Below are 25,642 nucleotides of genomic sequence, written 5' to 3'. Positions count from 1 at the left end.
AACTCTATGGAAGTGCCCTCTTCTTCAACTACTTCCCATGAAGCAGGAAAAACAAAAAACAACCATGAGGACCTGTAAGTTTATTTGCCTTCCATTAATCTCTTTGCAATCCATAAAGTCAATTGCTTCTTTAAAAGCTGGTCAACCACATCACAATCAGATTGTCCTACCACAAAGTGGTAGGCAAGTAAATATCAATTTCTATGCCACTACATTTTTACAAGCTAATTACAATTATAACATGTAAGACAGGAAAGACCTATTTTATTTCTCTGATGATTCTGTGAAAACCAGTACAATTGACTCCTACTGGACATCAATACGTCAAATTAATGGAATTTAACAAACCTTCACTAGAGGCAGAAAATAGATATCCAAAAGAAACACTCAGTGGTTGCTTTACACATAAGCTAGGAAATGAGCACATCACTAATGCAGGATACAGGTCTTTTGTGTGTGACATTCAGTTATCCTCAGGTGCAGAACATGAAGGTGCCAAAGCAGGGCATAGAGAAACACAGGGAATACACTAAAAGAGCTAATAATTCTAATCTGCAGACGTGCACATGCCTTTACACTTAGTACAATAATTTCACATTCAGTAAATCCAAGTTTTTAGATTTGTTCTCACCTCAAATTCAGGTTGAAATACAAGAGATGAAAGTGATCCTCTTTCTTTAATGGTCTTCTCCCTTTCTGTCTTCTCAGTTGCTTTATCTTTCATTTTTTTGGTTGATTTAGAAATACTTGCAGACCTCTGTCCTTCAAAATGATTGGACTTTATGAGAAAACTGTGCTTCTCTTGCTTTTCCCCATGTGCTGTTCACAACATAGTTACGATTCACGATGAATTAGAATATACCATTGCCATCCATAAATGTATTTACCCATGTAAATAAATCCAGGATGGAACGTAACAGCACAAAACAGCCACAGGAAAGACAAAAAAAAGTCTTTATGTAATTAGTTGACACTGTTAAGTACTATGCCAATGTTAATTGTTGAAGCAAGAAAGAATCTGGAGACAATAAAGCTTTTAAAAGCAGGCTTACGGAAGTAGACATGTTGCAACAGCTTTACTTGTCCTTAACAGCATTTTACCTGGAACTTAATTATTGGTTTACAGTGGTACATGCATATCAGTAACTGCTCTATCGTTCTGCGTATAAGTCAATCCAAAGAGGAGACAGATATTCTGTAGCTAGCAATCTGATTCTTAGTTCTCTTACACAGTCTGTCATAAAGGTGAGAAGCTCAAAGTAAGTAAAGTCAGTGTTCTCATTGCCTCATGTCCCTGTAAGCCTGAAAGACTGAAGAGCAGAACACACACACATGAAAAAAAAAAATCAAAAAATGTAAGGATATTAAGGCAACAAAACATATTTAAGACTCAATGCGTACCTACCTGGGAATTTTTACATTAGTTACTTAATCAGTACTTAATCATATGCTGAATGTATGATCTTTGTTGAATTGAATAGCTGGGAACTACATAACACTTCCATTCTTCACTGTCTTAGGTGGTAAGAACTATTAACAGTTTCATGTCATGTTCTTGTTATAAAAGTAAAAAAGAATAAGTAAAGCCTGCAATAGTAAACAGCTTTAATAGCATAGGAACACAGCAAATGAAACAAGGTGGACTGGATCCACAACAGTCCATGATTAAAGATCAGAGTCTGAAATCTCTGTTTCCCTTCACTTTCACGCTGCTTGAAACATTAAAACAAATGCTGAAAAATGGGATTTGATCAGTGCAATCAATCAGGCAATTTCTCTTGGAAAAAAGAGGAAATGAGTCTGAAGATAATAACAAGGTATCTTTCACTTAATGTTGTGTTTCTAATTTCTTTCCACTGAGGAAAGATGACTGTGCTGCTTGTTTTGATCAAAAGTCCAATGAAGATATTCCGCTGGCTTTAATGATATTTGGATCAGATAAGCAATGCCAGTGCTATACGGAAATATAAAATGGTAAATTTGAAAGATGTACAAAGCAAATTTATACTACACATATATATGTACATATATCATGTAATATATTATACACGTGTTTATGTATACATTACATTCGTAACTCCTTATGCTACTTCAGTAACATATAATGGTGCGCAAGAGCTATGCTTAAATTCATTCAATGCAACCAAAACATACAATAAAGAATGAAAGCAAAAGTTAAAGCAGTCTCCACAAGTACTGAAAATAATAAAACATCTCCAGAAGAAATGCAAATATAAAATAAATACTGATGGCATAATCTGAAGTTAAAATATCATTATATAAAAGGCTTTCCATTTAATTTCACATTGTCATAACATACTAGGAGGCAAAGACTATCTGTGTAAAGGGATACTACAATTTTTGGCTTCTATAGAGACTTTATAACCCTGAATTTTAAAATTTTGATGTTCTAGACTTACATATATGGAAAAGTTATTAAATAAATAACATGGGAACAGATGAAACGACAGGGACTAAATGAGCTATCTTGCTCATTTCTTGGTTAATGCCTTTTTAATTTTTTGTTTATGCAACGTGTTATTTAATAAAGCATTTATGAGATGTCATATACAATAATTATGATTAAATATTAGTCATGAAATCACTTTTGCCAACAGTTCTTCTTATAAATACCGTCAAACAGCAGTATTAAGGGATTATGAAGAAAGAAAAAGATGAACATTCATAAAGAAAAAAACAAATCTATTATTGGAGAACCTAATTTCTACCAAAGTATTCCTAATAATTACTTACAATGCCAGTGAGTATTATGAGCCTTCTAAAGGGAGACTACCTTAAAAGACTGGCAAAGGATAACACAAAGCAGAAAAATGTTTTTGACACAATAAATCAGCATTAACACAAAGTTAACTCCAGATGGCACCATTGCATTACATGAAATATTAGTGCCTGAAATTTGAGATTTTTTTCAGGAATTTTCCACCTGGTTCACTGCAGTTTTCTTAAAAATCACACTGTGAGTGGACATTGTTTTGGATAAGCATCAGCACTGCCATAGTATGAATTGTGTGGTTGACAAGTGATGCTGACAGCCTTCAATGGTAAATCTCAGTTTTCATATCACTTTAATTTGAAAACTGGCTCACAATCAGCAGAATATTCAGAGATGGAATGTTGTTTACTCTAAAATACCAACCTGTGTAGTAAGTGATCTAGATAAATATTGCTGCTGATAGAGAGTACATAAAATAAGTACTAAACAGTATGGACAATAAGAGTTATGTCCCTTATAAACTCTCTTAGTGGCCTGAACAATCTAGTTTTTATTCCATGTGAACACTGTCAGTTTGTATTCTTGTATAAACATAAACATTCAATTAATCTGAACTGCGAAATGAGTTTTGGTTACTTTGAAAAGCAGCAATTATAGCAGGACACAGAAACCACAAAAACATCCTACTAGAAAATTTCTTTTTATCATAGATTGTGACTTATATCAGTTTGACTGTAAATGGGCCAAAGTACCAGTTAAGATGGATAAGAAAAGCTATGAATAGCAGTGCTGCTACTGGGAAACAAACATTAGAGGATCCATGCTACTGAGAAGCTTCAGCATCAACAGCTGAGAACTAGCAAAGAAATTCAGTGACCAAGTGACCTCTTTTGATCTGAGGCTTTACCAACCATTGTGGAGGTTGTATGAAAGGGTACATACCAAAAGCATGGCTGGTATGTTATGTGCAAGCTGCAGCTAAGTCAGAAGAACAACTACGCAATAGGGTGTGATTATGTGAACAATGCAACAACTTAAAAGAGGGTGAAACAACAACTGAAAAAGTTGCCTGTACATCTGTCTGTGAGGCACAACTCCTTATTATACCCACCTCACATTGTAATCTATCCCACTCGCAACTCATGCAGGTATCTCTTTCTGAACCAAAAAGTCAGTTATCAATCCACATTTCTGGGGCTGTATCTCTCTACATGTTATGAAACTGACATTCTGTCAGCTCTAGTAACTAACAAATAATAAGTCTAGTACTATCTAAATTGAAATTGAATGTATGAGTTTGCAGGATAATATATCGTAGTGGAATATGTATTCTAAATACATGGAGAAATTTGCTATGATTTAGAAGCAAGTACAATAGATCTTCATTTCAAAACCCATCTGAGCTAGACAAGAATATGAAAATAACAAATCTTCATTTAGGCCATTTAGTAGAATTTTACACTAATGCATACTGATGCAGCTAGCATGTAGATGGCAGCATGAGTACATTGGTGCTGTCTGTGTTCACATCAGTGCTTTGAGTGCCTGTCTGTGATTGCTGTGGTTGGCCACATATGTATGTACGCACATAGCACCTATGAATGTTCCACCTGTGCACGCCTGTTGAGAGCACACCATCTGCCTCACTACTGGTAGGATATGGGGACATGGAGCTCCTGCAGCCTGACCTCACTCCATGGATCTAACCTGTAATTTCTTCTACTGCGCTTAAAATGTGTGATGACACTGGTAAAGGAGAAGCAAGTATACAGTATTTAAGATTCCTCTGTTGCCTTCCTACGTTGAACACACACCGCTACAACCCTAAATTCATCTCCCAGTAATACAGATGGAACATAGATGTGGAAAGAGGCCTTGTCCTCTTATTAATGTGTTTTCAGGCATGCTTCTCTAGTTTCAGTAGAAAAATCCTCTACTCTGTTATAGTTTGTCAGAATATCATACCTTTATATTTACACTTCATTATAGAAGTGCTCTGGCAACTGTTTGAGACTTAAGTATGTTTGCAGAGTATCCTTTTATTTCTGTATCTCTTGTGAACTGAAGGTATAGAAGCACATAACCAAATCCTAGTTCTATGAGCCATAGAACAAAATGCATTAATGCTTAATTGTTTACTCAGGTGGCAAACAAAAGAAATGCCATACGGTCTTAGTTTTTAGCAATATAACTAATTTAAAAGCACCTAAGTACATATTTAAGGTGGCATACCTTTGAGTTCAGTTTTCTCTGTTACCTTCAGTGACTGGACGAACTGAATCTGGCTCTCAGTGAGTGGCCAACTATCATATAACACCAACGCCTGTATGATATACTTGTGAGTCTGTGAAAGAAAATGCAATATGCGAACATGCTGAGGACATAACACTTACAGTAAGTATTTAGAAGTCCTGTATTAAAGTGGCAACTGTTGAACTCAGCAAATGAAACACATGATTACTTTACAAGATTGTACATAACAGTACTCACAAGAAGCTTAAAAAATTAGTGTTAATTCCACAGATTTTACATTAATTCCTGTAAAATTAAACAATTACTCATGTGTTTATCAACTGAAATAAAACTGGGCTGTACAATAAGGAGCTACATTCTTTAAGGACTTCCATGTAACTTTCCTATATATGCCATGTGCTAAGACAAAGAATTCTGTCTTTCATTTTAAGTCCTTCTACAGAACTTTGAACACTAATATTAGCACTCAGAGTCTTGAGTTGAGGTGGAGGTGAAAAGGTCAGTGGGTTATTTTAAACATTTTCAGCACTGAAAAGGAAATTACACCAATACTTCTTTTAAAAATTGTTTTCCAAATTTTACAGCCAGTTTTAATTTGAAGGAGTGACTTCAGAAATTGTCTTATTTTATTATTATTTTATAAATATAATGTTGCAGATGAACCTAACAATGAGGAAGAAAAAAAGCTACAAAATCACCTGGAGACACAGAAACAAACAATGCCTGAGCAACAAAACACTATTTTCTAAGATAGACAAATAATGCCTGATGAGGTCAAGAGAAATGCATAATTTTGACATTCCTCTCTAAGGAAATCTAAGGGCTGAAGTAGCAGATACGTGTGTTAACAAAGTATTCAGCTGGCTGGCAGCAGGTAGGTCTCATATAGAAGTAATAAAATTGCCTTTCTCTTCCACTGCTTTTTGAAGAGAACTCGCATTGAAGCATCAAAAGTTTAAGCTGTTCATGCTATTTTTGGTCCCTTAGCTGCAAGTCACAGTATACTTGCATTGAACTTCGCATGTGAAGACTGCCTGAGGACTGAATACATCTACCTCCTTTATTTGAAAATAAAAATGAGCTCCTGTTAGTTGATTATTCATGTTATTGCCTCATTCACCAAGAATCTTAATTTTGGATATTTTGTTCTTTCTTCCAGTTATCAGATCCAAATCTGAATCAAAAGAAATGTCAATACCCCTTTATGCTTTCCTCACACACACAATCTCCAACTCTCCCCAGGTTCTGGTAATTGAAAATCTCTTACTTGTTGTGGACTTCCTTGATTATTTTCAAAGCTTTCCAAGAGGAAAGATTCTTCTTCTAACACAGGTGAACGTTCGTGAGAAATTCCTGCCTTGAAATAACTTGTGGTATCCCTTGAAGCTGAAACATGACCACCTCTTCTTTTTCCAGTTTCTGATTCCTTCTTTTCACCTTTTTGAATATTCTTTTTTTTAATTGCTGCAAGAAGATTAATAATATCAGTGTAAATTTCAAAAAATTCTGTGAATTATTAGTATGAGGTAAACAGATGTCCCTAGAAAATACAGAAAAGAAGTATATTTTCTCATGCTGTATTATGAATTTAACCTCTCATCACTTTACTTCATGTTATCAAATGTGTAATCTTGGGGAAAGTTACTTCATCTCCTTCATTTGCCTTATAATCAAATTTACTTGGCTATAATTTGTTACATCACTTCTTTTACAACTGTTTCTTCATCATGCTAACTGCTAATGTGCCTAGCAGCATGCATGAGGATCTGTACGGCCAGCTGTGTGTGTGCGCATTTGTGTGTTGTCTCACTGAACACCACTGAGAAGAGTCTTGCTTTGTTTCCTTTACATCTCTGCCTGCTACCTCTGGTATTTAACATGCTGCCAGGTTTGGATTCACCATGATGTTTGGCTGGATTACACAGAGACAGCTTTAATTAATTTCAGATGCATTTATGTAAAGTACAATCAGGAGTTTCCAAGCACTTTGAGAAAATGTGCAAAATTTAGCCTATTTATGAAAGATGATTTTTGAATACACCAACAGCAATAGGAGAGCTGATAAGCCTGCAGTGTAATGAATATTAATACAGATTCTATAAAGAAAATGCATTTTTAGTAAACAAACTTCTGAGATTCAATTGTTCTGACAAAAATGAGTAGGGTATTGACTGTTAACTTTCAAATACATTTGTATTACAGGAAATTTTATTTAAAATCAAATATTCTCCCTTGAGGGATAATTTTCTCACTGCCTCAGTTGCTATAAAAAAGAACTGACGACAGAATAATCAGCATTTATTAACTTTGCAAGACATGGGGAAATAGCTCTTCCTTCAGTGGTTTCCATTTCTGTGAGGAACATTGTGTAGTTGTAGAGAAGAGGCTAAGCCCCCCAAAAAAGTTTTTCTTTTAAGGATGTGATTGCATTTATTCATGAGTTTTTTGCTTCCTGTCTGGCTTATATGACTGCTGACAAGCCAATAACAAATAGTGATGATCAAGATGGTGCATTTAAACCACGGTTTGGTATAATCTGTGGATTATCTACCATATCCCATGGTTTGGGTATTGTTTCTTGACAACCAGAACCAAAACAAACTTTCAGATCAAACAGTGTCAAGATCTTGAAAATAAAAAGCCTTCAAAGCCTTTGAGATGGTCCCTTACCATATCCTTCTCTCTAAATTGGAGAGGTGTGGATTTGAAGGATGTACTGTATGATGGATTAGGAATTGGCAGGCTGGACACAGCCAAAGGGTTGTGAATATTGGTTCTGTGCAGGGTGGAGTCCCTCAGGGGTCAGTCTTAGGACCAGAGCTCTTCAGCATCTTCATCAATGACACAGACAATGGCACTGAGTGCACCTTCAGCATGTTTGTGGATGATACCAAACTGAGTGGTACCGTTGATTCACTGGAAAGAACGGAGGCCATCCAGAGGGACCTGGACAGGCTGGAGAAGTGGGCCCATGTAAATCTAATGAGGTTCAATAAGGGATCATTATGGTCCTTTTCAACCCAGGACATTCTACGATTCTATGAAAATAGAGCATATTTCTGTTCTCAAAGGCAAGGCAAGCATGTGCATTAAACTTTCAGGACAGAGAAGCTACTTGAATGATCCAAACAACGCTTTAGACAGTTACAAAATGAGGCCAAAACACAGAGGAATAAAGAAGTGACTGACACCTTATTTCAATAAGTCATTTCAGTATTTCCTTATTGCTGGGGACCAAGAATTCCAATTCATCACTCAAGAATTTCACTTAATCACAATCACAAAGCCACTAATAATTTCATGGAAAAGGTGAGAAAAACATTCTATTTATTTTCTGTGTTTACATAAAGTTACTGTAAGAATGTATATCCTTCAGTGAATAAAACTGTCAAATAATAATTAATATAAATAAACAATACTTACACAGGGAACTCAGAAGATTATTACTCAAGAAATGAAAAGCAGGAATGACTGCTTGGCCCTTTCCAGTGACATTTACAATTTCTTCCTCATTATCTAGGACTTGTAGCTTAATGAACACATCTGATTTAGAGGTTTGTACCTGCACTGTAGCAATATGTGATAGTGTGACATTTACTGAATACCTAAAGAAGAAAAAAATTACAATATAATCAACAATACCAGATCTTTCTTTTCTAGGGAAGCATCTAAGAATTGTGTTGGCAAGAAAAAAAAACACTTAAAACTGAGTTTTTAGCTCACTGTTTCCTTGCAGTCTGGTGAGCTAAGCATCCTTTACTGCAGTTCAGTGCAGTGAATCCACGATTAAAGTAAACATGGACAGCTGTAAAAAAAAGGGGTGGTATTGCCATTTTTTCTCCACTGTTTTATCAGATCTCTATATTCATATTGTTGCTCCTGCTGTAATACAATTCGTTGGGGAAAAAAAAATGTTTAGCTGTATGAGGGAATAGTTTCAATTAAAAAGTAATCCAGTAGAAGTAAAAAACAAACCAAAAGTAATTAAGTAAAAGAAAATTATAAAAAGTAAATAATCACATTCTGATTGAACATGCACTTCTAAAACAACTGCATGTTTAAATAAAATCAGGCAAAAAAAATATATACCAAATTCTGTGCCTCCTCACCACTTGTAAAATCCCACCTTTAATGCATGTTTAATCTACAAAGGTAATATGGAATTTCAGTCATTGATATATAGGTATGACTTAGCCTAGTGAAATACAGAATACTATTATGATAATTTTGAAATTATTCTGTTTATTTCACAACTGTTCTTCATTAAGCAACAGCAGTATTTCAGAAAAAACAAAAGCAAAAACAAAAAAAACCCACTTATTTATGAAATACAAAACATACATTGTTGTACTGGACATAAAAAGCAGGATTTGATCATTATTCTCTCAATGTTTACCTTAATATTACACATTTGTCATTGGGTATGTAATACTCTCTAATTTCTTTAGTAGAATAGATGTTATTTACAGCCTCACGAGCGAGGAATGGGAGCGGACTATGAGAACTGATGAGTCGGAGCCTCCATATTCCAGATGCTAAAGCCTGGTCACCAGTAGATGCTTCAGCCATAAATGTGTATCCTTTCTGAAGAGAAAACAAGACATTTTTACTTGGAAATAACACTTTCTAGTCTTGGAAATGCAGCTTGCTAGAGTTCCAATAGAAGTTAAAACTGAAAAAGTACTGAAAAAGGAAATCATAGATCTAAACTGTAAAAATACTTCAGAAATAGTAAGGCTGGAGTTAAGAACTGCCTAATAACATTTGAGAGCAAATATAAACCTAGTATATGTTAAAAAAGAATAATCAAAGATATGTAAAAATAATGACAAAGAAGTACAAATTCCTGTGAGCAACACATAGAAGCCTTCACTGACATTATAGTTAAAACGTTTAAATATTTAAATACTTAAAGTACTAATTATTTTAAATAACATACAATATAAAACACAAGAATTAATTAAACAAATATTTAAAAGGAAAGCACCACAATAAAAACCAAACCAAAAATCTAACAGAAGAGAAGACTCTGGTCCAGCATCAACAAGCTTGGTGCAATTAATTTCCAAATGATTGAATCAGTATCACCTACTGATTTAGATTGATAAATGGTGGGGGTGGGGGTGTGGGGGATGGGGGAGAAAGTAGATTATTCTTTTGATAACAGCATTTTTCAATATTCTTGAAATCCCAGATTTTTTGTTAATCTCCCTGCTGATTTTAAAGGTTCTTAATGTTACATTCTGACTCCTCAGTTGTCTATATTTTCCAGCTTACATCAAATATTTAAACAATTAGGACAGGTTTGGGGGTTTTTCTGTTACATTTTTTTCCTCCATTATAGCCATGCTGAATGGCTCAAATCATCCCAGACTGCTCTGAAGAACAATAACTATTTTTTCACTTCTGACTAACAACTTTAATAGGTCACCTGTTGTCTGAATCAGTTTATTCCATTTGAGTATGAATGCTGATTCTACCACAGTCAGGTAGAATCAGCATTCATACTCAAATGGAATAAAGTGACAGGTAACTTGAACACTTGAATGTCCACCCTACATGCCTTTTCCCAACTGCTAATTTTTGGCATTACAAAGATCTTCTTTAATTTACTCAGACTTTGTATCGGAGATGAGAATAGTAATACTTTAGCAATTCATGCACAAGATGTTAAGCAAACAGTAGCTGTCCTCATGTATACTAAAACAAAATTAGATAAACATGAAACAAGAAAGTGAAAACCTTTTCATTCATGGATAAACCAGACAAAAATCACTCTTCATGCTGGAGGTTGTGGGAAACTGTATGTGAATCCAATTTGCTGCATGGAGATTTAGAGATCAGATTCAATCCAGGGTTAAAATAATAACACTCCAGCATTTAATAATTTCATTTCAATACATTAATTATCAATATATTAATCTTAAAGTCTTCTAAGAGTCCATCACAAAGCCAGAGAAGTGCATGCTGGACAAAAAACTTGGCATGACCCAGCTGTGTGTGCTTGTAGTCTGGAGGGCCAACTGTATGTCGGACAGTAGATCAAGGGAACAGATTGTCCCCTTTTTCTCTGTCCTTGTGATGATTGTCCCATCTGCAGTACTGCATTCAAGTCTGGGGTCCCCAGCACAAGAAAGACATGGAGCTGTTGGAGTAGGTCCAGAGATGGGTCACAGGTGTTCACAGGGTCCCTAGGTGCTGTTCAGCTGAAGTTTAGAAATGCTTCTCTGTTATTTCCTACCATCTTCTAAAATAAACTTGTGTATAAGATAGTAAAAGAAAAAGGTATACAGTAGCAGTATACAAAAATAAATATATAAATAAATAAATAGACTGAAGAAAGTAGCAACTTGCATTGCATTTTTTATCTAGACAGTAGTATCTGCAGAAAGCAGACACAAAGACATTATTGCTAGTCTGCAGATTTTATCCTCTTTTTAATATTCGTTTCTGAATGATTGAAGGCATTCCTAGAGCGACTCTGCAGCAGAATAACAATATCTACTGATAAAATTTACTTTGACTTTGTTTTAATCTGCTGATTCTTGCAGCAGAACAGCTAACTGCTAAATTCATTCAAAAGGAAAAATAACTTGTTTTATAATAAATACACATTTAGGAATTCAGGCATACTATATTTTCTGTTTCATTATTGACATTTCACATAAAGTACTGTTAAAAGAAAGGTAACAATTAGAGTAAAATAATACCACTGTATGCAATTGTCAAGAAACACAGAATAATTGTCTTGTCAAACCATCAGTCAAGTTTTCAATAGTGTTGCAAGTCCACTGAAGCATTAATGAACCATTTGCATATAGGAAGGTAAATTGTTTGGTGTAAGTCCAAACTTTTATTGAAAAACTCAGTAGCAGAGATTATGAAATAAAAGAAGTGTAAAAACACAGCATACATGTATAATTCTGCTTTAATACGCTTAAATTAAAACCACTCTTAACTAATATTAACCATATTTTATAATGTTAAATATAAAATCATAGGCTTAGAGAGCAAGAATAACATCTGCAAAAATAATTACGGTGGAGAGGTCATCAATAAAGAAGAGAAAATAACAATAGTACAATAGTAATAGTGGAGCTATCACGTGGTGTATCCATGCAATAATGGTAAGCAGGTGGGGTACGGCACACCAAAATGAGCATCTCCAAAACTAAAGCCATAGTACTGTACAAAGGTTGGTAAGATCTTAATTAGAATACTGTGTGCAACCCTTGACATCTCTATTCAAAAAAAGCATGTAAAATGGGAGGAGGTTTGTGGTGGAGGTGGGAGAAGGGGTAGCAACAGTAGAGTTGTAAGACACATTTTCCATTCCACAAGACATAAATAGAACAGTCACAGTCTGCTAAGCAGGACAAACGCTGAGATGAGATCTGAAATAAATCTGAAGTTTTGATCTTTCTTTACACAACTCATCATTATCCTGAAAGGCTGTAAGTAGTGTTTATCATTGAGATTTCACATCCTGCCACTGTCGAACTACAAACTGAACCTTCCTTCCTGATGGAATACACAACCCACCTCTGAAGATCCCAAGTTAACTCTGAGAACTTGATGACTTTTTCTGCAACCCTTTATGTTCCTCCTCTTGTAGTAGTCCCTACCTGCCACATTCAGCTGGCATTCACTATATACCTTGGATAAAGCAACTTCATTCTATTGGAGGGGATGGGGAAAAGGTATGATAATACTGTAAGTAAAATTACAAAAGGAAGACAACAGAACTGCTACAGTCATGGACTAACATCAATTTGCTACTTCTAATTCTCTACTGACAAAGAAAGCTAAAGCTTGAATTTATCTTTTCTAACAGGCTCAACTATGGGTAGTTTGTCTAGCACAGACAATATTAGTGGTAAGATTGAAGAGTTTAGAAGCAGGCTAAAATGGGAAAAAAACCTGGAAAATAATTATAAACTAATTTCTGGATTAGTTCAATCTGATGATCTTCTGAACTATCAAACCAATTAAGCTATATGAAATCTATATGGGAATAGAGAAGCGGTCAACACCTGTCACTGATTATTCTTATAAGTCTAGGGAAATGCTGTCATTATGAAGAAACTAGAGAAGATAACTACATCCAGAAAACATTTTGAAACACAAGGTTCTTAATTAGTGAGACTTCCTGACCTGGAACTGATTTAATTTAATATTTTATTAGTTATGTGCACAGTGAAACAGTGATCCATGTTTAATTAACTGATATCACAAAGGTAAGGGGTATAATTTTAAAGGAAAATAATTCAATGTTACTTTAAATAAGGAAAGTGATCTGAAAGAAAAACAGCACTAAAATCAATAATGAAATACACCGCATTTCATCAAGAAAAATAAACAGCAGGATTCAGCTCTTCAGTAAAGCACTTAAGGCTACAGCAGTATGAGTCAACAAGTCTCTTGCAAGAAAAGTAAAGGGCGTGGAAGAGGGGAAAATGAGCATCAATCAGTTCTATAAGTAGTAAAGCCTGCCCGAAAGACATGTAAACTGATCATTCCTTACTCATCATTTCTTTAAGTTTATCCTTGCTGCAAACTTTTCTGTGCTCAGTATTGTATATCATAAAAAAGAAAAAAATGAAAACAACTGGGAGCAGTCCAAAGGAGAAAGTAATCAAGAACGTAGGAAATCTAACCTTTAAAGAAAGACTGAGCAAGCTGTCATCATTAGCCTAAAGATTGGAAATCTGGGTGATATACCTTCCTTCAGAATTAAGACAATTCATTCAGTGTTAAAACTTGGAAGGAGGCAATAGTTTGAATCTTTTAATAAGCATGGCCATACTTCTAAGCAGAACATTAATATGTAGCTGAAAATGCCTATAGAATTCAGCACTTTTATTCCAATTATTTTTATACTCCAGATATTTACCTTATTTTTGGGGTAAACATGAGGCACCACTTTCAAAAAGACATGTGGCATTTCCTTCATTGTGTCGTTATCAATTACATGAAGTCTACAGGAAGGAATAGTGGTATACATCTTTGGCACTACGAGCATGTCTTCTGGGACAAAAAATATTTCTCTAAAATAAAACAACGAAAACACAAATTAAATTCATTTTATTGCCACAAATTGAATAATTTGTGCAACAAAATAAAAGTATACATTAGAATTTAAGGAAAACAGACATGTAAAATCATATGTTTTGAAACATGGTAGTGAGAAACAGAGTCTATCATTATTTCATTCCAATAGGAATCCTATAAAAGGCTATAAAAAACTCACCTAAAAACCACAAACCAAATATATGGTGGCTGATCAGAATATGTTACAGCATAGTCAGCGAAAGAGGTCTTACACCACTCATCTTCATAACAAGGAAAATTTTTGATTGAGTCACATTTTCTTTTAAACATTTCTCTGTAAAGTAGAAAAACAAAGATTTAAATCTACTCATAATCAGGAGAGGACATGTATTGATGTATATTATGAAGAACAATGGTTCATATTTGAGGGTAAAATGAAATCATAAAATGTTTTATTAATGCTATCTTTTCTGTTATTGGATCGCACTAAGAAATAAAACAGGTAAGGAAGGTGCTCTATTATTTTAAGAGCTGGTAGCCTTACATACAAATATGTGTTGTGTTTCCATCAGTCTAACCATTAATTATTTTTATTATTAAAAAAAATAAACAACAATAACATTAGTTAGGATACCTTCCATTTTTTTATATTAAGCTGCCATCTGAAAGCTATAGAATCATGAGGAGATTTAAAAAAACCTCTTTCTTTCATATTTAAACTCTTAGGTGTTATCAATTTCTGTGGAATTAGTGCTAACCTGACTGGCACTTGACTGACACTGGGAAGCTTATTTATCATTCGTGGTATCAAAAGTTAGTGTTCCTCTGAACATGCCCAAGTTTTAAATTGCTAAATTTAAAATCCACCAAATTTGGCCAATGGTACTTTGATGTTTTGCTTTCTATAAAGAGCAATTGGAATTACACAAACAATCCCCACTTTCATATTTTTAGCCATGATAATAGTCAAACTTGGCATTTAATTAAAGGTAAGTCACAGAGCAGATCTAAATTTTGTCAGGATTAGCTTAAAGCAGAACAGTCTGCAAAGCTTTGCAAAATAATAATTCTTCCATCACTGATGAGCACATGTACAGAGGAAGCCCCTCAGAAGCTCCAAATCTGTGAACTCCTTGAAAATTACCATATGGGCAAGCAGAAACAAGTTGAAAACTTAGCTTACGTCAATAGGCCTTTTATATTAAACAAAAGTCTGTAAGCTATTTAAAAATAGTAGTTTAAAAAAAAACATAGTATTATGATTTTAAATGATGAAAACATGTTTTTTAAATCAACTGGATAGATGTTTAACCAAAGAAACGGTTTCAGGCTCCCACCTATGAAATGACCTACTGGATATTAAAAATCAAACAAACAGAAAACAATATTCCAGCTCAAAAAACAAAACAAAACCACCAAACAACTATATGGTAGCACCCTTTCCTAATGGTTAGGTTTGATACAGTATTACTCATGCAAACATATAACAAAGCACAGCATATCTCTACAGAAAGCATCCTATCCTTTCTGACCAAGTTTAATAATTTTAAAACTAGTAACTCACTTCCCACATTTATTGTGTGCACCAGCAATTTATGGCAGCTCTATGGAAATGGCTGCAATAAAGTAGTATAATTTATTATATCATTACCTTAACAGCACTACAGCACACTGTTCAAAATTTAACTCAATTGAAGTCCACAAGTTTTTCAAGGTTTCTGTGACAGCAGCGTTTTCTTTAGTACCTAGAAATAGTAAAATAAGTCTGATAATGTACATAGTACCTAACTTTCACACTGTTTTAAATGTACACTGACCAAATATTTGTGAAAAACATCACCTGGAAGCCAATTGTCTTATGAATGCTATCTTATTAGGATTCTTACAGAGGTGCCAGAGGGCTGACAACTACTTTTTCCTTTCACAGTACTTTTCAGTACTTTTCCAGCTTCAAATAATTATGTGACTAATATTTTCCATTTTAAATACCTTCATTCAATCTTGTATTGACATGAAATGCCATAGAAAATTAACTGGGTATTAATTAAGAAAAAAGCCCTTGTAGTAAATATTCGAACAAGATGAAACATTTTTGAAAAAGGACACACCTGGTTTTCTGCTGTTCAGTACTTTCCTTATATAAGTGCCCCTCCAAACAGCTTGGAGTTTAACAACTGCTGCTGTTTCTTTGAATGTGGGAATTCTTTTCTGCCAGCTACTAACGGAATCCAATTCACAGTTTTCTAAAAGAAGAGGGAGAGAATGAGAACACCAATAAGGCTGGAAACCTTGTAGCTGCTTGCTATAAAGTGAAAATACAAAGGAGACCTGTGTTACAGAAATAATGATTTCTGCATAAAATTTCCATTCGTGGCAAAAATACCACTCAAATTTTTACTCCTATCATTATAAAAATAGACACTGTATACTGTGTAATTACAAAGTTAGCATGCAGCTACTAGGCTAATGCTGAATACCAAATCATCACTTTTTGCTTCTGTGTACAGACAGCTGTTGCATTTTATTTATTTTTTACATCAAGTCTTGTAAGATGAAATCATCTTCCAAAAATAAACCAACAGAATTTGATGTATTAAAGTCTGAATCTGAATAAAGCTTAAAAGAGCTTCGCAAAATTTCAAATGTTTCTATCTCTGAATCTGATTTTATTAAGTAATAATTTAAACATCAACAACATTCAAAACACTGTATTTGATTTCTGCTAAGGAGCTACAGAATACGGGTAACACAAATAATAACATGGAATTTTGTTTATATGACTGTGACTTTCTGTTATCAAGAAGTTTTTGAATGGAATAGAAATTAAAATCATAGAATCCTTAGAGTTGAAACAGACCTTTGAAGGCCATTTATTTCAACTTCTCAGCAATGAATAGAGACATACACAGCTAGATTAGGTTGCTCAGAGCCTGATCCAGCCTCACCACATCTCTGAGCTCCAGTGCCTCACCACCCTCACTGTAAAAGACCTTTTTCTTAGATCTAACCTAAGTTTACCCTCTTTAAGCCTGAAACCATTTGCCCTTTCTCTATTGCAACAGACCCTGCTAAAGAGCCTATCTTCTTCTTTCCCGTAGCTCCCCTAATAAGTGGTTTCTGACAGGTTACTAATGAGCAATTTGATGGAATTCTTGCCCAGAATTAATATTCTTGAAGCTATCAGCACAAGGATTTATCTGGGGAGGCTATGGGGAGTAGAACCACAGGGAGGCAGTGTCAGGTAACCAGCTGGGGTATGCATCAATGTACAATGAGGGGAAGTGAGCTAGAGGGAGAGGAAGGATAGAGTAGTCCTAAATGAAGTACTATCAAACAAAAAGAGTATGAAAGAGATACACATGAAAGTGGGACAAAATTATATTAAGAAAATATATTACTCTCATCAGAAAGAAGATCACATTTCAATCTAATATATTCCATTTAATATTGATGGAATTGACTGCTTGCAACCATTGTTCCTTCTTATTTTCAAAAGTCTCTTTAATACTTAGCAACTCTGAACATTACACAAGTTCAGTCCAACAGAGAACAGTTTAGAACTCAATATGGCACGGCAGAACCATTTATTAAGAGAAGCACGCAATCACAGAATAAAGCAGACTGGAGTGGATAAATAATCCAATCTCACGTTCAAATCAGGATCAAATACAGCACATCACTGAAGGTGACGAGCATATGCCCAATTCATTTTTCAGTATCTCCAGGGAGATGGCAACTGAGCAATTCAACTTCTGACAGGACCAACAGTGAAGAAACTTCCATCCTTATGTCACACTCTATGAACTTCCTTGTCTCCTACAGGTCCACAGCTAGCTGTTCCTTGGGGGCAGATAGCATTTGGACAGATCAACATTACTAGACTGTTTTCAGGATGGGTTCTCAGAAACCTTACAAGACAGGACTGCTAACTGCAACACATCATAACATGACTTGTCATAGACAAGTCTAGAGATGAATTCAGCACAGGGAACAAAATTGATACACTACTAAAAAAATAAATAAATGGAGATAGCATTTGAAGTTCTGTCTTGATTTGACCCATCCTCATACACAGACAACAAGAAAGATTTCATTCATCTATTACGGTACTTTTCAATGATAATTGTAGATTTTCAAAGGATTATAACTCAAGTATTGTAAGATGCACGACTAACCTAATAATTCAGCAGTGCTAATGTTGGCCAGTCCTTCTAGGCATAGAGCAAATTTATAGATTTTAAATTTGTAAATGAACAGAGCATGAATATATATTGTTGGACCAAAGAAAGCATAAACACAAAGTATAAAAATATTTATAAATATACTTGCTATACTTTTATTCTGAGATCTGTCTCACTGAATAATTTCAGACATTCTGCTAATAGTAGAAAACTTGAGTACCTCCTAAGAAATGAACCACAGTTATTTAGTCAGGATCAGTGAAGATTTAGTTCCCTCCAAAATGTTTGAAGTTTTTAGCAATACCAATACAGTACCTGAAGACACACTCTCATCCTCAAATATATCAGTGAATGTAAAATCCAAAGTGAAGGATTTGAAGGCAAATTTATACTCAGGAGGTATCTTCTTGTCCAATACATATTTGATCAAAGACCATAAGGCACTATTGAAAACCTTAAAAAAAAAAAAAAAAAAAAAAAAAAAACATTTGTCAGATAATTATTTATTTGTAGAGGCCAAATTACATTGGCTCCCATTAATGTTTCAAGAACTGTTCAGTTGTTCTCATTTTCATGTCATGCATAACTTTGTCTCACACAATTAGTCCATACTGTGAAACTCCAATACTTCAAGCACACATGCAAGAGAAAACCATTTTCATGCCCAGCTTTTAAATACAGGACAGATTCCAGCACACAATTTTTCATTACCTAGAAATATTTTTTCAGTTTATTTGAAGTAAGCTGATTGTGTCAGACCAGAGCATAAAAGAACATGATAATGACCATAATGACATGGGCATGCCTACTGAATCAGTAGATGACCCCACTGCAAAAAGTAGGAATATAGTGATGGGCAAAAAGGGAAAATTTGGTGTCCTACTTTCATGAATACATTGATGTCTGTTTTTATTCTTGACACCTTGATGTTCTCTGGAAAGCAGAAATCCAGTCCCTTTTTCCATCTTTAATTAGATTAGAAATTTCAGAGTATGTTTTTCAGAGCCTTTTTCAGAGTTTGAGTTGAAAAATAGCTAGGTCTTTATGCTAGTGATGTACTGTGACCAACAGAATGCTCAGTGAAACTGACCAAAAGAGAGATTCAAATTTAATGCACAGTGCACATATTAAAGTGTGTTTTCATAATAAGAGATGATAATATGGAACGCCACTGCAAGTTTCATATGCATTGATGATTGATAGCAAGTGCTACACCTGAAACATTCTGGAGGTCCTTTGTAAAAACATAGCCACTGGTCTGAAGTAGATAATGACAACATTAAGCTGTTAGCTAATCTCTGCAGTGTCTAGATATGTGTTTACTGAACAAAGTTTCACCTTAAAATGTTCCTCAGCCATTTCAGTACCATGGATGCCAGGAGGACAGTGAGTTAGTTCCAAATCCTTCTGAGCTTCAGAAAGTTTGGGCTCACTGCTGAAATTATTAATCACATTTCCAATAGCTGTCAGGATAGCAGTAGCCTGCTCAATAAATCGGCAGCTCTCCTGGGGAAAGAGGAGAAAAATTAGCTATTGCTATCTGAATTGTTTTAAGATTTTGTTTCCTTTTGAGATTTCATACATATCTCAGCAGGAATATTTTCAGTATTCCACTTTATGCAATTTTTCCACATGTACTGGCTAATGCTTACTTGCACATTCATACAAGTCAGCAGTTGCAAAATTCATCCCAGAGTCCCCTAAGACCATTTTCAATCCACTCACCCATTTCATATTAAAATTCATATTATACTCTCAAACATACTAAAAGATTAATAGTATTCCACTTGAAAACCAAATAAGAGTCAGAAATAACTTCAACACAATACTTGACAAGTTCTAGCCACACATACCTTTTCGAGATTTCGCATTACAACATCCTCTTCTCCAAAGACACAGGGCACCATGCTAGAGAGATGAATATGGTGCCCTACAGCAGAACTTACTGTAAAGAGAAGTATGTGTCGTCTAAATTAAAAAAAAAAAAAAGAGAGAAAGAAAAAGAAAATTTAAATTTAAAATAACTTTTTCCATTTGTTGTTAAGTCACAGTTATTCTTAAGCTTTTATTTTCATAAAAGCATTTGTTAAAATAGATTCCCTTTCCCAGATTCTCTCACTCTCCAAATCTTGCATCCCTAACTCCTCACTTTGCTAAAACTTCTAGATGAAGGCAAATAGGCAAAATCAGAAAAGTCATTATTATATTTGTTTATATTTAGATTTTACTTTTTCTGCAGTAGTAAAAGTAATGCCACTATTTCAGATGGATATAAGCTCAAAGTTTTTAGGTCAGTTAGCTACACTTAAAAACACATTTGCTCTAGAAAACTTCTAAAGAAAGCTAAGTGCTCTGGTCATATAAAATAGACCATAATTTCTGTGTTTACAGAGACATCTACGAGAAAAACACATGCCAGGTTAATGTTTCAGAATGATTACTTTATATGGCAACTGTGGATCAAACCACCAAAAAGTAACCTACAACAGCAACTCAGTGTGTGCTATCAGCATACACTTCATCTCATCACACCCTACAACATACTCCAGTTATAAAAGAAACAATTCTCCCAACTATGGTTACACAACATAGGGGCTTCAAGCTCTTTTCACGAGAGAATAACTTCCTGCAGTCCCCTCTGAGATACCTGGGGAGGCTGCTGACATCAAATAGCAAAGCCTCACAATCTTCTATCATTGTCAGAATGGCATTTAGACAAGTAATACTAGCTGCAGCTTCATATTAAACAGAAGTACAGCAGCAAGAGTAAGAAATCGCTCACCCCATCCCAAACTCTTCCAAATTTTAACTACATGGTCTTCGGGAGTGAAATATAAGACACTTCCAAACAACTGACAAAGCAGAAGGAAGAAAGTACCTTCCAGGCTGAACAAGCCATATCTCATTTGAAATAAAATGGAACAGTGGTCAATAAAGCCCATCTGTTTCCCACACGCTGTAAATTAAAGCTTAATGAAAGACTGCTGGCTTTGGCAAGAGTAAAGAGAATGTAGGAAGCTCATAATTTTGCAGGTACAAAAGATGCACATTTTATTGCTTCTGTAGAGGACAAGGACATGCAAATATTAGAAACTGTGCCAAGGAGATGCGCATATTGATAGAACAAACCTATAATAAGAATCACTTTTTTTTTTTTAAATTTAGTCTGAATTTACACAATCAGAGGGCACTAGTAAAGAGTTTATTACCAACATGCTAGTATTATGGTACTTCCATTTTATACCTGTTCATTCAAAGCCTAACATGATTTTGTTTTGATTTCAAGACATTTAAAATATTGGATGGTCATACTCTGTGTGAATTTTCTGACGTACGTTTTCTTCAACTTTGAACATGCAGTGTAATATTGATTTATATCTTAGAAAAAATAAACAAGTTGAAAGTTTGCTTACTAAATACATTTTTGAGTCATCTACTTTAAGATTAAACTGATGTGTGTCTCTTTTCCAACAAATTAAAAAGGCTCAATGAACTCATCAGCAACTGAATGCTAAATGCTATTGAATGCTAAAGTGACGTCATTTTTCACTTGAACCATTTCCAGAAACTAATAAATATCAAAGGCTCTTGCCTTTTAATTATTGATTTATTCTAAACACCTGGAAATGCTTTACAATGAATATATGGAGTTAAATACATGGAGAAATAAATTTTATTGTGTGCTAATAATGAAGTTTTGTAAAAATCTCAGTTGGAATGTAAGATAAGATATGCAAGGTCTCTTGTAACCTCACAGAATTTCTCATCTCATCATTCATAAATCCTACTTCAAGAAAAGCTATAAAGCTTCCTACAGTGTCATTAATCTTTCACATTTCCATTAAAAATCCTAGTATTTTTCAATTTTTCTTGGTCATGTAACAAATATCTCAAAATTATTCTCATTAGAAACAATTTTATGTAGATTTTATATCTGTGATGTTTACTGTATTTTTAACTATTTTTTTTTCTTGCTAATTGCAACAAGAGCAAAAAAAAATCAAAAAAATTGTACAAGTTTTGGTAATTGTATTAAATTCATAGCAATGTTTCAGTTTCACCAATCTTAGCTATCAAAGAATTTGATTTAAATAAAAACTTCTGTTTTAGAAAATAAAATCTTAGCTGGTGTGTAAGGTAAATGATCATCTTAATCCCTAAGTAATAAAGAGCCTTCAGGAGTGAAGCCTTATACATACCCAAGAGGGAGATTTAGCACAGTAGCTTTGGTTGAATATGTATGCATCTTTAGTACAAGTTTCCCCGGAGTCATACATTTCCAAGAAAAATGTTCAATCTTCAGCAGCGCCTTTGAAATACTAGAACCTTCTTGTTCAGCAGCTGTAATAAAAGAAAAAGAGGAGGGGGGGGGGGGGGGGGGGGGAAGAGAAAAGCAGGGGTAGGGTGGGGTGCAGACTATAATAGTAAAGGTAGCAGTTCTGTATTTCTGATATCTACAGTCACTGAAGTCTTTACATAGCCTTTGATAATTCAGAGAAAAGGGACAGTCAAGGAAATCTCATAGGTGACAGAGAAGACACCCTTTAGATGGTTGATCTATTTTTTAGAAAACTGTGGTCAAAGCAAGGTACTGGAAGAATGTGCAAACCAGGTGACTTCTAAGACAATTAAGACTTTTCTAACACTCCTTAAAAATGCATTCTGTCCCACATGCAAAGGAAGTAAATATCCATGCAAAGCGTTATAACTTTGTTATAGTTATATTAACTATACTTTTGATTAGATTTTGATTCATTTTTGTTGGGATGGTTACTATTTATTTATTTATTTATTGGGGGGGGGGGGGAGGGGTGTTCTATTTAGAACCAAAGCCACTCTATGATTCTATGAATATGCAGTTTTCTGCATTGACCTTACCTTCAGGGTCAACCCAGCATACTAGCGCGGAAAAGCTAACCAGGATTTCAACAGGCTTCAGACTGTCCACAAGTAAATAATAGAAGACTCGATCATCAGTAATCTGTGTAGAGAAAGAAAAAGTTTGTTTTTAATTTGTATTGAATGTTGTCTGCTTACACATTTTTCATCCTCAACTTTGATATCTAACTCCTATGCAAATATAAAAATTATATTTAACTGTGCTGTTCCTAGAAATTCTTTAAGGTCTGAAGGTGAATGAGCTTCTTTGCTACTGAGCTGTTTTAATATGTACTACATTTTCTTAGAGTCATTTCAATAAATTTGTGGTTCTTGATCCCAGAATGCTGTATATTACTACTTCTTTCATAGGATAATAAATAAAAGTGTTCTTTTATAACTCTGATACAGAATTTTCCTGTTAGTTCATACAGCTCAAGTATATCAAACATAAAAAAAGAAAATGGTATTACAGCAAAGGGTGATTAGATAAGTTTTAGCTCAACAGCACATAATGTCACATAGACTTCAGGTTAATTATGGCTTGTGAAAATATATAATGAAATGTTTCATAAAATTTCTTATTATGTGATTATAAATGCAGAGAGATATAAAATTGAAGGCATGCGATAGTTATGAAGCATAATCCATGAAGTTAACCTTCTCAGTATAGAGTTTTACATTAAATTCATGCCTAGAGTTTGCACTTACTCTACAATTACATTTCTGTTACAGTATGAAACTGGAGCTGGAACAGGATATTCAAGCATGTTGAATAACCTTCCAATAATAGAAACTAATGGCAGGTTTAAAGAAATCCTGTAATTTTGTGCAACTAAGGAGTATTTCTAATCCCCACAATAGAACCTTGTGCATATCACTGTAGGAATTTACATGTACAGTGAAAGTAGAAGGCTAAGCTAAACAGACTTCTGATTCAGGTGTTAGATGATAGGTGAAGATGAAGGAAGAGAGATGAAGAAGGGATTCTGAAGCTGAATCATCACTGAATTTAGTTGCTGTAAGACACATTTCACTCAAGATAAAAGAAAAATGGTGCAGTTGCAATTCAGTGTAATGTATACTCTCACTACTGAATTTGATGAGTTGCATACTCCATATTTTTGAATTTATTCTGTAATGGCAATTTATAACATATTTTATTCTTCCAGGTATTTGCTGGGAACATAATCTGTAATAATCCTAACACATTTTTACTTATTCAGTAATAGTTCTAAGCAACGTACCAATTACACTTAGTATATATGTATTATATAATTACATAAGGTTTTGACAATGACAAAAAAAAAAGTACACAAAAAATTAATACAACTATATATATACCTTAAAGTCTGTCTTCTGATAGTTATAAGCATATGTATGTGGCTTGTGAAAAACATACAGATTCCTAGGAAGAAAAATATATAAATTATACATTTCAGATAAATGTCTACTCCATTACATAAATTTTAAATTCTAATCAGTAAACGCAGTATAATCTTCTATAAGTCACTCAAATCTACTCACAAATGGTTCAGAATTATTAACCTCATTAAAGGTGAATACAGTTAATCTATGGAAAAATGAATAGCTTATACTTCTGCTGCACTTCTACAATGGTGTGTTGGTGGTCTGGCCATTGGTCGGTCTTATTAACTTATAATCTGTAGGTTACAACAAGTTAGTCTTTTTCAAGAATTTTCATGCATAAAAGATGCTGCAATAAGTTTACTATGAAGTGTCATTTTAAGGAAGAACTCTTTTGTAAAGTTTATTCATGCCTGTTCTCAATTTTTTAGTGTTTGATTACTTTCAGAAATATTTCTTTTTGTCTATAAATCATATCTGACGTAAATAAATATTAAAAATAAACTACATGATTTTTGAAATAAGATTTTTTTAACTTGGTGGGAGAATACGAAGTTTCTTTTTTGGAACAAACGCAGAAGATTTAACAACCCTTATTGCTTTGAAATACTGATGTTCAGACACAGAGATTGATCAATTAGTGGCATTAGCGTCTGACTTAGGAGCACCTTAACTGCTATGTGTTTCAAGACCTGGCATCTTCCACCCATGTCACAGTGTGGCATTTGCTTTGTGAAGCAGATGGCTGTGCTCTCCACAGTACTCTAGAGCGCACATGCAAGGCAGCCTGGTGCTGCACCTTCAGATTCACTGTCAGTAGGGACAGGGTCCAAAGAGAAGACTTGGAACTAACCTGAAAGGTAGGAAAGCTATACAGAAAACATCTGTTGAGATGATAGTTTTAATACAGACACTTTTCATAATTTATCGCTGTTAGACTGTATATTGTAAGGAATACAACACAAAACTTCTGTTCCTTACTGGAAACAAACACAGAAGTCCTCAATGCTAATCCAGGTTTCCTTGGAAACTGAAGTTTTTTCTGACTCGATTTCTTCCTTTGATTCATCCACTGCCTGGCTGTTCATAAGAGTATCAGCTGTTTCTGGCATTTGTTTTGCATTAGAGCTAATATTCTTGTGCAATTTTTCTGTAGACATAGGAAAAAACACAGATT

The 25,642-nt window shown here is 34.4% G+C and overlaps 1 protein-coding gene across 9 annotated transcripts in view; it reads right to left on the bottom strand.

The window, feature by feature from the left end:
• The window catches only part of ADGB (androglobin), a 64,706-nt gene that overhangs the window by 6,295 nt on the left and 32,769 nt on the right, over window positions 1–25,642 (bottom strand). For 4 of the 9 annotated variants that reach the window (XM_015858177.2, XM_015858174.2, XM_015858178.2 and 1 more), the window contains 16 exons: window positions 25,447–25,615; window positions 24,442–24,505; window positions 23,098–23,200; window positions 22,419–22,560; window positions 20,073–20,187; window positions 19,558–19,725; window positions 18,535–18,673; window positions 16,147–16,281; window positions 15,690–15,783; window positions 14,238–14,372; window positions 13,881–14,034; window positions 9,384–9,571; window positions 8,411–8,592; window positions 6,255–6,451; window positions 4,967–5,078; window positions 632–819 (listed from right to left, as the gene is read on the bottom strand). In XM_015858177.2, coding sequence (XP_015713663.1) covers window positions 632–819; window positions 4,967–5,078; window positions 6,255–6,451; window positions 8,411–8,592; window positions 9,384–9,571; window positions 13,881–14,034; window positions 14,238–14,372; window positions 15,690–15,783; window positions 16,147–16,281; window positions 18,535–18,673; window positions 19,558–19,725; window positions 20,073–20,187; window positions 22,419–22,560; window positions 23,098–23,200; window positions 24,442–24,505; window positions 25,447–25,615 — 2,285 coding nt within the window. Of the gene's footprint in view, window positions 1–631; window positions 1,955–4,966; window positions 5,079–6,254; window positions 6,452–8,410; window positions 8,593–9,383; window positions 9,572–13,880; window positions 14,035–14,237; window positions 14,373–15,689; window positions 15,784–16,146; window positions 16,282–18,534; window positions 18,674–19,557; window positions 19,726–20,072; window positions 20,188–22,418; window positions 22,561–23,097; window positions 23,201–24,441; window positions 24,506–25,446; window positions 25,616–25,642 lie in introns of those variants that run through there. The other 5 variants (XM_015858175.2, XM_032443644.1, XM_015858176.2 and 2 more) reach the window with 5 other exon arrangements.

The sequence above is a fragment of the Coturnix japonica genome, chromosome 3, assembly GCF_001577835.2.
Source record: "Coturnix japonica isolate 7356 chromosome 3, Coturnix japonica 2.1, whole genome shotgun sequence".
In the NCBI taxonomy this organism is placed as follows: domain Eukaryota; kingdom Metazoa; phylum Chordata; class Aves; order Galliformes; family Phasianidae; genus Coturnix; species Coturnix japonica.
The sequence above is the reverse complement of the archived record's forward strand: the minus strand, read 5'-3'. Positions and strand labels throughout refer to the sequence as shown.